The sequence below is a fragment of the Carcharhinus amblyrhynchos genome, chromosome 13, assembly GCF_965287045.1.
Source record: "Carcharhinus amblyrhynchos chromosome 13, sCarAmb.v2.hapA, whole genome shotgun sequence".
Lineage (NCBI taxonomy): Eukaryota > Metazoa > Chordata > Chondrichthyes > Carcharhiniformes > Carcharhinidae > Carcharhinus > Carcharhinus amblyrhynchos.
The window spans coordinates 80,647,202-80,664,332 of NC_137336.1; the positions used below are offsets into that span (position 1 = coordinate 80,647,202).

The 17,131-nt window shown below is 43.5% G+C and overlaps 1 protein-coding gene across 1 annotated transcript; it reads right to left on the minus strand.

Moving 5' to 3' along the window:
- Positions 1 to 7,223: 7,223 nt before the first annotated feature.
- LOC145351402 (uncharacterized) lies at positions 7,224 to 16,876 on the minus strand. The gene is made up of 6 exons (XM_080201009.1): positions 16,807 to 16,876; positions 13,525 to 14,449; positions 12,713 to 12,859; positions 12,402 to 12,626; positions 7,682 to 7,742; positions 7,224 to 7,454 (listed from the first exon to the last, which is right to left on the minus strand). Exons 1-6 carry the CDS (start codon positions 16,874 to 16,876, stop codon positions 7,224 to 7,226), a joined length of 1,659 nt encoding a protein of 552 aa, XP_080057135.1.
- Positions 16,877 to 17,131: the final 255 nt, after the last annotated feature.

Sequence of the window (17,131 nt, forward strand, 5' to 3'; positions counted from 1 at the left end):
TACTGAATCATTACTTGAGGGGATACTATTTCAGAGTGTCCCGTGCCAACCCGTGAAATAGAGATTAGGTTTGGTGTCATTCTTTGCCATACGTCTGATGCACCAGTAAGAATTTGAGACCCAGAGCTTGACACAGCTTAATGGTTACATTGCATCACTCTGAACTAGTGGCAGCAAGCTCCTGCTGGCGATTGATCTCAGTGCAGCCGAACTGCAAAGAAAATCTCAGAGTGCTTTGAAGGATTTTATTGACCTCAACGGAAACTTTACCGATTTGAGATTTCAATCCACCAACATGCCATGAAAATAGTTCCTTGCCGTGTGGACACGATATTTCGTCCAATGAAACTGTTTTTGCAGGAGTCTTCCCTGACTACTTGGCCAGTCATTAATTTGACCAAATATTTGTTGTCCCTGGACGAGCAATGCTTAACTCCCGAACCTTAAATTCAAATCGCTCGTGGCTACCCTGCTACTAATCTTAATCATGACTTCCACCCAACGATTTGCTGAGATTTACTATTCTCTTATCTTAGCATTTTAGGCATCACTCGAATTTGACATCTGGGTTTTCAATTGAATTGATCTAAAATACCAAATCACGAGTTTCTTTTCCCCCTTAACAATCTATAGCAACCCTTCATCTTTGAACAAGATTTTTTCGCGAGAGCTGATGCCTCCTTCCGTGGTCATGGTCAGTGTTTTTACCATGTTTTCTTTTGGTAACTCTCTTAAGGAAGATGGAAAGTTGGTTACTTTAATGACGCTTCAAAGACAAGCTGCGCTTGTGAAGAATAAAACCAAGTATATTTAACTCTACTTAGTGCATCATACGAACAAACGAATTGGGATCTGGACTATGCCCTTCAAAGTCTGCTCGCCCATTTAGCAAGTTTCAGGCTAACCTGGTTGTAACCACAATCCCACATTCCTCCCAACCCCTGATTAACTTTCACCCCCTCGATACTCAAGAAAACATCTCGCTCTGCTTTAAAGTTATTCAAAGACTCTCCTTGGATTTGGAGAAAGAGACTACGAGTGGCACACGACCAACTGGGAGACAGAAACAAAATCTCATTTCAGCCTTCATTCAGCGACCACTTATTTTAAGCTTGCACTTTCGTTCCAGATTTTCTTGCAAGAAGAAATACCCTCTCCACCTTCACTCATTCATGCCCCTCAGGGTGTGAAAGGTTTTGATCAAGTCACCCATTACTCCTGTCAGTTCTTGTGGATGCAAAGTTAACTTCTCCAATCTTCTATCATTGAACAAGCCAATTATTCCTTGAACTCGTGTAGACGACGATCATTCTTTCAGCATTGAAGAAAATCATCTTCATTTGTCATTCAGGCGTTGTGCTGACCGTATGTGGAAGTCTCTAATGAGCATGATTTTGGCAGGATCCAGTGTAGTGAGGACAGGGCAATGCGTCTTGCAGGTCGTGGGCGGCACTTTTCTTACGGTTTTTGCGTGCCTTATGCTTGACACTATCCGTTACCTCTCAAACGCTGATGCAATTGCGACAATTACACTTTTCCAAGCTCCGAGGTCCTGGAGAAATGTCTTGCATGAAGCATTGTCAATTTTAAAGCCCTGAATTATAAATTGCAATGTACCCTTGAATCATTTCTTTTGAGCGCCTCTGAAGCGTACTCCATTATTCCGTTCAGCACCGAAGATTTGAGAAGGAATTAGTTGTCTGGCATTTTGGCGACTGCTTCAACTCATCAGAACATTTTTCCTAATAACATTGTGAAAATCTTGACCGTACCGGGTCTTCTGACGACCTGTGTGCCTGGGAATTTGTCCTGAGTCTGGATTTTGTGACGTTTGCTTCGGCAGCAAAGGTAGAAGGGATGAAATTCACTGTGTGTCAGTTGTAGCCGGTCCAGGTCTCATTCGTGCAGAGAAGAATGGGGAGTGTGGTTGTTCAGTCGACTTTGAACTCGGCACTTAGCCTCATCCCTCCACTTCCGGTCATGAATAGCAACGTTTTTGTAATTTTGTCATTGGGCTTGTCACCCACCTGAGCATCGCGTGTGAAGTGCTGCGTAGAAGGATGAACTTGTCCACAGGCCGCAATTTCTGTTTGTTTACTCTCAATACTAGCTCTTCGTAGAGTTTTACTTGGAGCAGGTTGAAACATGTCTTCTTTGTGTTGATAGTGAGACCAAACTTATTGAATGGAGCAGATCAATTATGCATTGCCCACTGAAAGCATTTAGTGCATAGTCAGCAGCAAATGGAAATTCATGTCGTCTAGCATGGAGGAGCTTGGTCTTGACATCGTGGCGTCGCAAATTGAAAACCTGGTTGTCTATTCCATAACTGATTTCTGTGTCTAATCCTTAGCCTCAATGGCATCAATACGCACGGCTAAGAACATGATGCTCAAGAGGACCAGTGCAAATACGCAGCACTGTTACACTCCATTGATGACTGTGAACGGGACGGAAATCACATTGCCAAGAAGGAGGCGGGTCTGCATGCCATTGTGCGACTGTCGAACCATCTGATTGAGTTAGTCTGGAAACCCAAACTTTCTCATTACCTTCCAGAGACCTTCGCTGCTGAAAATTTCGAGGACTCGGCTAGATCACTGAATTCGGTGCGTTGTTTAGCATTTTGTTTTTGGGAATTTCTCCTGCATTTGGTGAGCAACAAATACCATGCCTTGGTTTAATTATTTTTTTTTTCTTGACCCACACTGGCTTTCGGGAAAGAATCCTGCTCAGGTCAGTCGGTTTAGAATGATTCTGGCAAAGTACTTTCCGGAAATATTCAACGCATCTAATCAGTTGTGTTTGTCACAGGCCTGGAGATTGACTTTATGTTTACAGATGTGAGCAAAGAAGCAGTCATTGAAGTATTGTGGAAGGAGCCTTTGTGCCTTGTGAACTTCGGATGTGGGTGGACTTTCTGAGCCTCTATGATGCACCATACCTATAGATTTCTGCTGGAATTTGATCGGTTCCAGGGACTTTGTCATTTGACAATTACTCGAAAGTTTTCTCTCTTTCAAACAGTGTCGGTGGATTGCCCAGACAAGCGGTGGTATTGACCTGGGGATGTTTACCTATAAGTTCATCATTAATATGGGACAGTCAATTGAGAACATTGTTGAAAGACGCAACCGTCTCGAACATCAGAAATTACACTGTGAGTAGTTTCGGCTCAGAAACGCTGAATAGCGGACAACAATTGTCTGGGTGAGCCCCAAGGGGCATCCAGACAGATTCGTAGTGGTGCCTCATGTAATTTTTTGTCAGCACAGGCTTGTGTTTCATCTGCCTTTTGTCTCAGCCACTTGCCCTGCATTTCATGTAATCTGCCCTGTACTGTACTACGAATGGTGTTTCCAACAGTTCTTTTGCTTCAGGATTTCTCATGTTGGTATGCACTGTATAATTTATATTTTTCTTCGAAAGGATGCCGGATTTCAGGGCCATTTTCATCAAAACAATCCTGATGTTTTCACTTGGTGCGACCCAATAATCATTAAGCTTTGACGTACACAGCACCCTGTCAGGAACTTTAAAGTTCCTCGATCTTGTATTCGGGTTTGTGAAGGTCACTTGGCCGCCTTAGATCATCAGTGAGCTGCAGTTGGATAGGGTCGATCTTCAGCCTGGAGATTTTCAGTCGTTCGGTGGTCGTATTCCTTTGAGGGCGTCGCTGTAGCTAAATCTTCAGACATGCTTTGGAGATAACATACTTGTGCTTAATCCAACAGTCGCTGCCACACATGGTCTGAATCATCCTTACATCCTGTCTGCCATCCTTCCTGACAATTATGCAATTCACGAGATTCCAAAGGCCAGCTATTGGGTTGATGCTTTCAGGATGTCTGAATTTGACATGGGAGCCAGAAAACTGCGCTGGTGAGCAGAGACTGTGCTCAGCGTTAAATTGCAAGCGTAGCAGACAATTGCAATTGCTTTTGCCAAATGCGTTTTTCAGGATCACACCTCCCCAAGTATGGTTATCTGTGCTGACTCTGGCATTAAAGTTATCAATTTTTGCTCAACTTGTCCATGTCGCTATAGTCAGGAAGTGGGGTCTTCACAGAATCCGCGTTGGGTGAATTCAGGATTGGTCCCTCTTGGGCGAAAGCACTGATGAACCTTATTGTTTTGTTTTAGCTTCCTGCCAGCCACTGGGATCTTGCAGATATGAATCAGTCATTTTAACTCTCTGGAAGGCTTGTCAAATTGTTCACTAGTTCATTTTTTAATGCAAAACCCACACCAGCCTGGGGCCTGTTCTCTTTGGTTGAACAATTCCAGAATAAAGTGCATCCAACCCCTCTTTCCCTGAATTGAAATTCCTCTGCCAGGCACATTTTGCTCAGTGCGGCAACGTCAACTTTGAATTGGGATGGATATCTGCCCAGGAGGCCAGTTTTCCTGTTCTGGTCTATCAGCTTGGCTGTTGTCCTAGAGAATGCGTACATTCCTTGCACCAGAACTGAGATTTATCACATTTGTTTTTTTCCTCTTCTTGACATTGCTGCCGCTAAATTGGCAGGTACACCAAGGCGGCTTTTGCAATTCACGCAATTTTTGGGGTCATCCTTCCTAGCTCCTAACTCGGACGTCGTTTTTGAGCAGTGCTGTCTTGAAAAGAGCTACTCAGCCCCTCAACTCTTTAAACGCTGCTTCGCTTCAGTGAAAGGTCACCCCATGGCCTGAGCCACCTATAGGCAGGTTCACAGCTACAGCTACCAATGTATCACTGGAACTGCTTTGTCCCTTACTCCCGGGGACTTGAGATTTGAATGATAGAAATATGGAGACAATTTGTGCGTGAAAGAAATAGATTCGTTACATTTGCTCATTTCAGAGGATTGAGGAATTTATCAAAGCACCTCGATGACAACTCACTCTGCGCCAAATTCAAGACATATATTGTGTAAATTTCCGTCATTGAGGACTGCTGCAGAAAAAAAAACTGACTTTAAGCTATATATTTATTTCACCGCTGAGGACATTAAGGTGTTCGTTATCTCTGGGAAACCTAGCAAAAATATTATTATCATGAAGCAGTGAAAGTAATTTTCAAGGGATCAACATTGGCATTTCAAACAGGCTTGAAATGAACATTTCCCGTCGACATTAGAGCGAAATGAGAGTTTGCGCATTGTCCAGTTTATAGACACCGCATCTGACGTCGAACAACACATGAGTGTCACTTGAGTTCTATGTCACATCTGAACGTAACAGGAAAAAAGTGGCTATGACATAGAGTATGTTAAAACACCAATTATATCAACATCAAAGATTCAAGCTGCGCTGCAGATATGACAGAATTTGAGACCTCAGATTGATTTTGTGACAGTGCTGCAGTGCCAATGCTGATTCCCGTCGACGAACCGTGAATCAGAATCCACAATTTGAGAATGGTCACCGTGCTGCAGCCCTGTGTCATCGCGCTGATTACAATGTGTGTGCTCTGAATATGGTTTGGACTCCTTCCTCAGGCGGAAAGAATAAACGATGCTGATCAGAGGTCAGCATCACGACTCAATACAACACCTTAATCCAAACACTTTAAACAGAATGAAACATTCAGATTGTATTCGAGAGTGAAAATGCAAGTACGAGTGGAGCAGTCCGCTACGTGAGCGTTGATATGATTTTTTGTTTAATTGTCCAACCATTTCTTGCTTTGAAATTTACACAGACGGTTGCAAGGCATCTATTAGAGACATACCTCACGGCTATTATTCTGGGTTTGGTTACGAGTACATGTTAAGATCTGTTTGAATATTATTAACAGTTCATTGTTACACATCTCCCTCATTCATTCTTCGCCGACTTCCATTTAGTTGTGTATAACATAATTATATGATTATTAAAATTCACTTCATTTAATAACAATTTGTATTCTCTTCTCCAATATCGAATATATGCCTCAGTATATTATATTTCCACTGCCAAACAGATCAACTTGTCGCTGGAAAGAAACTTTTATTTTTAAATCTTATAATTGTAATTCACCCAATTGTTGTGTTATAAATATTACTCTTCTCCTTTATCGTTTCTGTCAATTAAAATTGTGTTTTACAAATCACGTATTCTCAAAGTTATCACACAATTCTATTTCTCTTTCTGAAGTTGATGTGTGACCATCAAATTGTATATCTCGAAATAAATTGCATATTAATCCTGAAACTGACCCATATGCATGGTCCGCCCTGGACTCTGTTGATTTAATATGACTATTCTTCACAATGTAATTGGAAAAGCTGAACGATGAAAAATGCCACAAAATGACGAAAAGCAATAGTCATAATACTGACAAGTTTTAGGGTGGTTCTTTTTTGCAATTGGCTTAGTAGTATTGTAACCCAGTGGTAACAATTCAGGCACCCAACGTATATTCTGGAGTTCTGTGTGGGAATGTCACCAAGCTGCAGGATTACAAACCAATATTCTTTTTTTTCAAAAATCCAGTGATCACCATGAATGGATTGTCATAAATACCTGTCTGCTTCACTGATGCCAATAGGGAAAAGAACATGCCATCCTCGCCCGCTGTCGTTTGCATGCCAGTTCATACATACAGCAACCTATTTGACTTTTAACTGCTCTCTGAAGAACGATTTGGGATTCATAGCAAATTATGATTTCTACCAGCAGTGACCCCATCCCATCACTGAGTAACAGGGATGCTCACCTTCAAATCAGCCCCCAAACCCTCCTCAATTACGTCATGTCCGTCTTTCCAATGACGTCATGCCCCGTCCACCATCCACCCAAAGAACAGGAAACCAGAGTTCACAAGAGTATGCAAATTCATCGCTGCTGAACTACTTTAGTGACTGTAATTGCTGAATTGAAATCGACACTTACCTCTCCTGCGGATGCCAGGAAGAATGTTCTATATTTCGGGCTGTGTCTTGAAATAGCATACATGGAACTTTTTGATGAGCAACGAGAGGGATAAATCAGTCAATTACATCTCTGAAACACTGGACGATATGTTATCGAATAAGCCAGTGCTTCAGAGGTCATGGGTTCTTTAGATCTGCAATTGAACTTAAAAGAGCAGTGTTGGTGATTGTGGCGCTGTGAGAGTTTATTTTTTTGGAGTGCGGGGCGAGTGTAGAGGGGTCGTAGGGGGAGGGGAGAGAGTGATTGGAGCTTGCAGGAGGTTGCAGCTGTCGGCTCAGAGGGGTTGGGGAGTGTGCGGTGAGGGGGTGCTGGAGAGGGTCCCAGCCTCAGGGATGCAGGTCAGGTTGTTGGGGACTGGCAGAGTGCAGGTCCCCGCTCCCGCGGCCTTTTCCTAAGATTTCTGAGTCCACCGAGTGTAGGCCCAGACTTATCGGGAGTTTCCCTCGTCTCTGGAAGCCGCTCTGGAGGAAACCCCGGTTCTGGGACTGCGGCGCCGGCTGCTTCTCACACGTGGATAGCTGTTCCGCGTCAATTCCATGTCGGGTACCTCCAGGGTCCTAAGAATCGCCAAATCAGGAAGATATGGCAGTCAAACAATATTCGAGAGTTTTAAAGAGTGAGAATGAAGTTTTAGAAACATGTGAGAAGAGTGTCAGATAGAATTAGAAAGTATGCTGGGCACAGCTTGCAAGAAGTCGCCTCGCTCTGGCGCCGTCTTGGAAGATAGATATAAGTATGGAATTCTAAATTTTAAAATAGGTTGCATGCTAATCCTTGCACTAACCGTTGATGCACTATCCGTCGTGGTCATTGATGGTTGAAGTGTCGACAATTCGCTACTTAGTCTGAAAAGTTGAAGGAAGAAGGATATCAAAACAGAAAAAAAAAAATCAATATGCACACTATTGCCAACATTTAGGGTCGTTCTGTTTGCAGTTGACATTGTGGCATTATAATCCCGAAATAGCAATCCAGACACCGATCGTAGACTGTGGATTCTGGGTTAGAATAATTTCATATTGTGGAATTTGAAGACAATAATTTTTCAAAAACTCTGTGATGACCATGACTGGATCGTCGTACATGGATTTCTCGTTCACGTATGCCCATTAGAGAGGAAAACATGTCATCGCCACCTGTTGTGGTTTCTATTCCAACCCATCGCAATCTTGTAGACTGTAAAATGCGGTCTCAGGGACCATGAGATGAGCAGTAAATTATATCGAGGCCAGCAGTGCCCCCACCCCAGTAATGGATAAAAAGTGTTGTCCTTAGTCTGTTTAATGAACCTTCGTGTGTATGTAACACGAGACTCTAACCGTTGGGTTTGATGCATGCACTCATTCTTCCTGGTTTTTTTTTGCAGCGATGTTGCCCACATGAATGAACATATTTTTGAGCTGTTGTTTAGGATATCATCATCATGTAAATTTAATGTTGGCTGCTTCATGTCTCGATCAGTAATTATACACGCACAGCGTCTTTGAAGATCAGCCAGTAGGCGACATTGAACTAGATGCATTCATTAATTTTCTGGCAAGTTGTCCAAATGGAGGGGTCCAAGTTGTTTGACTGGCATCTGCTCTGCTTTCCCCCTTTCATTGCTGCAGCTGCCAAACTATATAAGAAATTACCTGCTGCTTAGTAATGTAAAGACGCAGCAATCTCCTGGAGGAAGCTATTAATCAACTGGTTAAACTGCACATTTTGACATTCTCCAGATTCTGAATCGATATCAGATCCATGCAAGTTGAAGGAACCTGAGCAGGTGATTTCATCTGAGACAAAGTGGAGCAGAATAAGTAAACGCACAGTACATGGACTAATTTGCGATTTGGAGACAAATGACAAGGATGGAAAGATCAAAGACTTTTTTAAACTCTTTCATTTGACACTAAACTCGGGGGTCGCATGAAGCATCAGGTGACACCTGCCGTGTACATTAACATTTATGGTGTGAGGCTGCCTGTGGTCAAATGCGACAGTTGTAGTGTAAGGGAACAAATCTATGTAACAAAACAACTATGGTGTAAGTCAGCACCACCACGATAAGGCAGTATCTGGTGTAAAGCAATTCCTGCAGGTTAAGAGGAAACCGCAGTATATGGTAGTCGGTGCGGTGTAATGCATTAGCTGCAGTGTGAGGCATAACAGTGTAAGGCACACTTGTTACTCAAGACGGATCCAGCAGCGTCAGAAGATTACTGTCGTGTAAGGCAGAACGTGAGGTGTAAGGTATGGTGTAACTGTGGTGTAAAGCGGAAACTGTGTTGTAAGTCACGTCCTATAGTGTCAGGTACTATCTGAGGCGCAAGGCAACATTTTTGTTGTAAGGCAGCATCAGCTATGTAAACATGTGGTATAATGCAAACCTGCAATGAAAGACTGTTCCTGCAGTGAGGGTAATTCCTGTGAAGAAGGGAGTACCTGTAGGGTATGGCAATATCTGAGGTGAAATCATTCCCCGAGGTCGAAGACAGTAACTTTTTTGTAACACAGCAACTACGGTGTAAGACACTCCCTGCGGTTTCTAATGGTACCTGCCAGATCAGAAACTTCAAGGCGTTGTATGAAGGTTGCCTGCACCAGTGAAGACAGTATCCACGTTGGAAGGCAGCAGCTGCGGTGTAAGCCAATGTCTGCAGTGTAAGGACATGTGGATGGTGCAACACAATACCTTTGGAGCAATCAGTACCTGCGGTGTAAAGAAGCTCCAGTGATGTACGGTAGAGCTTATGATGAAAGGAAGTAGCTCACATCATAAGTGTAAGAGAGCACTTATGGTGTAACAGCAACTGCAGTGCAAGACAGTACTTGCGGTTTCCGATGGTACCTGTGTTGTAATACAGGTCAGAAATTTGTATGTATTTAATGAAGTCCGCCTGACTCATACGTCTTGCACATTGAATTTAGCACTCGTAAGCGTGAGATGTTTCACTCCAAGTATGAATTAAATGACCTACTGGTGAGCTTTTCTCCCACAAACATAATTTTAGAAAGAAAATTAGCAAATTAACTTTTTAACAATTGCAAACAATAAAACAAACAACCAAGATGTTGTATAAACCTTAACAGCTCAATGCACAGTACAAATACAACATGCATACTGACATTTGCCCCTACTTTCGATTTAGCACAAAAATTACGTATGCCCAATGAGTTTTCAGCTCTGTAAGGCCTGTAGTTGTTAGTTCTCTGGATGGAGAAAAGAAACACCTGCTTCTCCATTCTGGAACTCCCAGCACCTCGAAGTGGGGATAGAGCCACTGCTTTCGTCCAGCTTGCAAACCACCAACAGCAAAACGTTCACGCCAGAAAAGTAAGAAACACTATTTCAAACTAACTAGCAGATTTCTTAATGGAACAGAGAGGCAAAATAGTGCATCCAGCCTCGAGTCCAAGCAACTTCGAAATAACCAGCAAACAAAACTAAAAGTGAAAGAATTTGCGACCTGTACAACGTTTCTCCCCAGCAATTCCAAAATTGCCAAAACTCCAAGAGAGTGCATTCGGCCCAGATTAAAAATAAACAAAACGCAATTTAATCATTTGAGGAACAATTAAATGACATTTAGTCAGGCGGCTCGATGCATGTTTATTATTGCAGAAAACACGGTTAAACATACGTTTCTTAAAGCAAAGTAGCGTCACCTCAGCAGTGTAAGCCGTTACTTGAGGTCCTTAGCAGTACCCGGCGCAAAGTGGCGTCTGTGGTATAATACAGAGCTTTTGGTTTAAGGTACCACCTGCGCTTAAGACAGTAACCGCAATGTAAAGGATCATCTGTGGTGTAAGGCAGTAGTTCTGTGGATATTCAGTGCTCGCAGTGCAGGGCAGTACCTGTGCAGTAAGGTAGTACCTATGGTGTCAGGAAATAGATCCAGTATTAGACAACACCTGTGGTGTAAGGCAATACCTGTGGTTTAAGACATCAACTGTGGTGTAGGACAGCACCTGTATGTAAAACTGGAACTGAGGTGTAAGGCAATAACTGTGGTGCAAGGCAATTGAGTGTGGTGAAGGCAGTTTCTGCATTGAAGAAAGTACCTGCGTGTATGACATGACTTGCGGTAAAAGGCGACAGCTGTAGAATAAGGCAGTAACTCAATGTAAGGTCTTGGATTCTGTGCCACTCAGTACCATTGAGGTAAGGCAGTAATTTTGTGTAATGCAGCGTCTAGTGTGAAGGCAGTTTCTGAGGTCTAAGGCATTACCTTTCTGCAAGGCAATATCTGCGATCTTTGGCAGTGCCTCCGCTCTAAGGCACTCCCCGCGCAGTCAGGTAGCATCTGCAGTGAAGGCAGTAGTTCTGGTGAAGGCAGTACCTGCAGTGTCAAACATGCACGGAATTGCCTACGATGTAAAGCATGACTTGTGACGTAAGTTCGTACTTTTGGCCTATGACAGATTCTGCGCATTGAAAGCAGGACCGGCTGTGCAAACAAGTGGATTTGATAAGTGGTAGTACCTCGGTGCAAGGTAGTTCATGTTGTGGAAGACATTGCCGGAGGTGAAGTTATTTCCTCGCAGTGTAAGGCAATACCTTTGCTATGACGTGGTTACTGCGTGGTAATGCAGTTCTTGTAGTAAAGACAGTACACACATAGAAAGGCAGTGCATGCGTTATAACGCAGTACCTGTGCTTTAAGGTTGCTCCTGTGGTGGAAGGCATGTCATTGCTGCAAAGCAGTGCCGGCAGTGTAAGGAAGTACTCGCGGTGTAAGGCAGTGCTTACAGTACAAGCTGGCATCTATGGCGTTATAAGGTAGCTTCAGTTTAAGTTTTGTGGTGTAATGCAACATCTGAGGTTCCACGTAATACCTGCGGTTTGCACAAGACTGCGGTTTCAAGGCAGTGTGAGTTAGTACCTTTGTCGTAAGTCAGTACCTGCAGTGTAAGGCAGAACCTGCCTTATAAGGCAGGAGTTGCAGTATCTGTAGCGTAAAACAGTCTCTCCGGTGAAAGGGAGGACCTGTGGTGCAATAAAATAATTGTTGCGTAAGGCAGTATCGTGTTTGCAAGGAAGTAGCTTCAATGTAAAAACTGCTGTACAATGCAGTATCTGTGCTTCAAGGCAGCACTTGTGGTCCACGTTAGTATTGATGTGTACGAAAGCAACTGTGTTTGCAAGGAGAACCTGTAGTGTGAGGCATTGACTGCAGAATTCCGCAGAGACTGTTCTGTAACCAGAAAGTGTGATGGAATGCAGTACCTGTGATGTAAGACTGAACCATTGGTGGAAGGCATATCTCTTTCATAAGGCAGAATATGAGAGGTTTGCTGCGATGCATCACCTGTGGCGTAAGGCAGAACCTATACAGACCTACAAGACAGTGCAAGACAGTGCTTGCAATATAAGGCAGTATCTATAGTTTCCGGCACTAGCTGCCGTACAAGTCTGCTGTGTATCTGTAGTGTAAGCCAGTAGTTGAAGTGTAAATCAACATCTTTGGTGCAAGGCCTCACTTGGGGTGTAATGGAAAATCCACGGTTTCAGATCATACCTGCGTTGCAAGGTGGTACTGTGGTGTAAGGCAGCATGAGGTGCAAGACAGCCACTGCGGTTTAAGGGAGAAACTGTGATGTATGGCACTGCCTGCGATGAAAGGCAGTACGTCATGTGTAAGGCAGTGCCTGCCATGTCAGACACCAGCCGCGGCACAAGGGGGTATCTGTGGTTCAAGACCGTGCCTGAACTGCAGGGCTGTTCCTGTGATGCAATAAAGTACCTGCGGTTTAAGACATTACCAGCGGTGAGCCGATAGTGCAAGGTGGTACCCTGGGTATAAGATAGTCGCTGCAGTGTACGCAGTACCTGCTGTGTAATGTTGGACCTGCTGGGTAGGCAGTAACTGCGGTATGGGTAGTAACTATGGCGCAACGCAGTTCCTGCGGTTTAATTCGGTAATCCGGTGCAAGATGGCTCCTGCGGTAGGACAATAGATGTGATGCAAGGCAGTACCTGCGATTGATCGTGGTACATTTGGCATAAGACAGTGATGATGAATGGGATGGATAGGATAGAGGTGGAAAGACTCTTCCCGCTCAAAAAAGGCAGTAGGACTAGGGGGCACAGCCTCAAGATAAAAGGGGGGCGGTTTAGAACGGAGTTGAGGAGGAACTTCTTCACTCAAAGGGTGGTGAATCTCTGGAATTCTCTGCCCGTTGAAGTGGTGGAGGCTGCCTCGCTAAATATTTTTAAGACGCGGGTTGATGGGTTTTTGATAGGAGAGGTGATTAAGGGTTATGGGGAGAGGGCCGGAAAGTGGAACTGAGCAGCGACAGATCAGCCATGATCTGATTGAATGGCGGGGCAGGCTCGAAGGGCTGGATGGCCTACTCCTGCTCCTATTTCTTATGTTCTTATGTTCTTATTATACATTGTACGGCAATTAGGACTGATCCAAAAATATTTTAATCCACTGTTAGAAAGACATCATTGATGTTCCCTGTGCTCACTGATTGGGAATAAGCCGTTACAGAAGAAAACACCAACAGTCAACGGCGAATAGCAGTAGGCGTCAGAAGATACAACAAGGAGTGGAACAATGCTTCTGATGTCCTTTATTTAAAAGACTTTTTTTCGTGGCAGGAAGGCCGGCATTCAAACGTGTACTTCACTATTGCCTGAACAGGAAGACTGGAATTAATTTCACATATTTTTGCAACATCAGGATTATTGTCCAAGGAGATTTCACGACCTTCTTCAGCTCTTCCCTGAATTTAACTTGTGTAACTGCATAAATGCAAGTGTTTGTGCATGAACTTAAATGGATGAGCATTGCTCCGGTTTCAGCGGCGATATATTCAGGGGATGTATAATCCGGCCGGACATGAACGATGATACCAGTGGTTAAATTACTAACGACTGCTGTCAGCCACAACACTAGAAAGCTACTAGAAATAGTGAACAATAAAATAATAGACTTCCTTCGATTCTGTATCTCTGGATCATTCTGATTCTCGCTGCTTTGACCCCGGAGGCCCGCACGGGCTTTGCTGGACAACAAAATCCGTCTGATTGTCAAAAAATTAAATAGTAATATCAAAATGAAGGGAATCCAGTTCAATAAGATACTTTGTAACCAGCTGAATGCTACACCAGTGTGAGAAGTATAAAAATCCTGGCTGGGGAGGACACCCCATTGAACACCATTTATTGTGCTTCTCTGTTCATATGCAAACCAACGGTACACGTTCTCTAAATAGATAAGGACCGTGGCTGTTGTTAAAACTGCAGTCGCTGTTCTCGCAGTGCAATAGATTGTTTTAAACTTCTGACTACATATAGCAATATATCGGTCAACCGTGAATGAGACTGTAAACCATACGGACATATACAGGTTATTACAAAGCATATATATCATTAATTTGCAAACAACAGTGTAGGAGAGGAAGGAATTCGGAAAACGTTTTCTTAGGAGGTTATACAAAATTACATTGATGAGCATCACCAACAAATCTGCTGTTGCCATGGCCACCATGTAGACAGAGACACATCTGGAAAGGCCGCAATTTCCTTTGGCGAGAATCACGATGGTCACGAGATTCGCTGTAAAAACGAAAGAGAAGAGCCAAGTAATGGAAACAGCCTGGTAACACTCAAAGCATACTTTAGTGAAATGTTTGGGTGCACTTTTGCTCAGTTATTGACATGGACTCCTTCTATTGTACAATCGAGCAGAGGCGATATAGTTATTGAAATAGATCATCATAAACTCAATATTTAGGCGCCTCAATGCTTTCCCCATTGCAATAATTTAAGTGTAGTCTTTTGCACATGTTGAGGGAAGGGTCGTCGGATTCCGTCTACAGAATGTTAATGCAAAGTTCCCCTCAGCACCATCGACAAAAAAAGTCTCAAATGGGATCAAGTATGATTTCGGAGAATTGAATAAACCGGGTGATCTGGGATCAGCATCCTTGTATCCATACCGATTTAATTACAGTAAGCATCACCCCTCACACTGATCTGAGGCTCCATTCACCCTAAGTCATACAGTATGCCCTGAGGAAAATCTTCAGAAAGGAAATTTCGGTTTCCTCAATAAATTGCAGTTTTGTCATTTCCTCAGTGAGTGTCCTGGGCTCAAACATCTTCAGCTGCTTCATCATGACCTTTCTTCCACTATAAGGTCAGAAGTGGGAATGATCATTGATGACTGCACAATATATAGTATCACTCGTGAGTCTTCAGATACCGAGACAGCCCGTGTCCAATTGCAGCAAGATCTGGACAACATCCAGGTTTGGACTGACAAGTGGCAAATAATGGCTGTGTCACACAAGTTTCAGGGAATAAACGCCTACAACAGTACATAATCTAAGCATTTCCCCTCGACATTCGATGCCACCACTGAGTCTGCAACTATTAGCATCAACCATAAACACAACCTGAACTGAACGAGCGATATGAAAATAAAGTTTAACAAATCTCAGCAGGGCTGGTAGCTTCAGTCAGGGAAGAAAACAGTCCGTGTTTTTTTTTCTAGCGTTCCCTACGTTTGCTTCAGATTCCAGCACCCACTGTATTTTGCTTATTTTAGCAAGTACATAGCGTCCACAAGAGCAGATCAGCGGTTAGAAATCTTACGGTGTTTAACTGACCTCTTGTCTCTCAAAATACTATGCACTGTTTAGAAGTTGATGGAGTGATGGAATACTCTCCACTTTCCTGCACGAAGGCAGCTCCAAAGACACTCAAGATGTTCTAGACAATGAAAGGCAGAGCAGGCAGTTGGAATGCTAATGCGTCCACAAAATGTCAACTACCTCTACCGCAGATGCGCTGTAGCAGCCGTGAACAGCATTTACAGGAACTCACCAGGCACCTTACACAACATTATACAAAACCGTCGACCACTACCATCTAGAGAGTCAAGGGCAGCAGATATATGGGAACACCACCATCTTAATGTTCTCTCAGAGTCATTGACCAAACTGAGTGGAAATTTATGGCCGTTCCTTCACTGTAGTTGTGCCAAAATCTTGGCACTCTCTTTCTCTCTACCAGCACTGTGGGTGCACTTATAACTTGAGCAGCAGCGCATCAGGATGACAGCTCACCACCCTTATCTTAAGGGCAACGAGGTATGAACAATGAAGGACATCGATGTCCCCCTCTCACAAATGAATAAAATAAATGCGACCAAACAAATGATTCATTTCTATTCAATAATTCCCTGTGCTGCAGTTTTGACAACTGAAACCATCTGCCAAGAGGTTTGTATCAGTTGTTGCACCGACCAATTGTATAAGTGAGCGCGGCGGCACGCTGGGACAATCGATTGAATTTAGTGTTTCAAGCTTACTTGAAGACGGGATGTCTCAAGAGCTGCATCCAACATCAGGGGTACATAACAGTATTTCCAATAAATCAGTGAGATGACAAAATAGCTATTGAAATAAATACGAGACGGTGGGATTCTATTGTTTATCATTAGCGTAAGGGAACTGTCCGACACAGAAAGGGAAATAGCGGAAGGAGATAACAGATTTGCAGCCCTGAGGACAGGAGCAGCCTCCTGAACAGGTTTTTTATTTCCTTGAAAGGTCATCCAATGATTTTTGCTTTCCAGAGAGGCAGCATTTCCAGGTGTTTTCATCTTAAAGGGAGAACAGTAAGATTTTCATTACAATCGCATCCAGATCTATGAATTGCTGGAAGGGCAGAGAATCAGCCTCGATCCCCATAAATGTGGGGAGGGAAGTTAAACTCCAGGTGTCACATTCTACTGAGCTAAACCGCGGTTCACTGGCCCTGCGAACCGTTGAGACTCTCACTGATGTTCAACAATTTATCTCGGCAGAGAAAAGGCATTGCAATAATGACCTTCTCGCATTCAGTTGCTGAATCAGTGAGCAGTGAGATACTCCGTAAATCTGAGGCAAAATGATACATTGACTTACCGGGAGCACCAAAAGCTGCCAGCACAGGATAGAAAAGTTCCTTGATCTGTAGAATTAGTGGCCTGGCCATTGCGATTCCGAGAAGAATGCAAACGTTTCACGAGATGCACCGTTGTATGTAAGATTCGTAAATTCTCCCCTTTTGTACTGTAATATGTTCCCTGAAGGGGAAAAAAATCAGGCTACGCACAAATTGCGTCAGTTTCAGCAACATAACGCAAAAGGTGCCTTTCCTCTGGAGGGAATCCTGGTTGGCCAATCGACACTCAGTCAGTCCATGAAGCTCGGTCAATTAACATGAGTGATCAGAAAGGGATCCCGGAGC

What these genes read in the sequence shown, in the direction of transcription:
- LOC145351402 (XM_080201009.1), bottom strand. Translation starts at nt 16,876, where the DNA reads ATGGCCAGGCCACTAATTCTACAGATCAAGGAACTTTTCTATCCTGTG. An exon ending in GGCAGCTTTTGGTGCTCCCG is followed by an intron (nt 14,450 to 16,806) that starts GTAAGTCAATGT and finishes TCGTTTTTACAG; the next exon opens with CGAATCTCGTGACCATCGTG. An exon ending in AGTACCACCTTGCAACGCAG is followed by an intron (nt 7,743 to 12,401) that starts GTATGATCTGAA and finishes TCAACTTTTCAG; the next exon opens with ACTAAGTAGCGAATTGTCGA.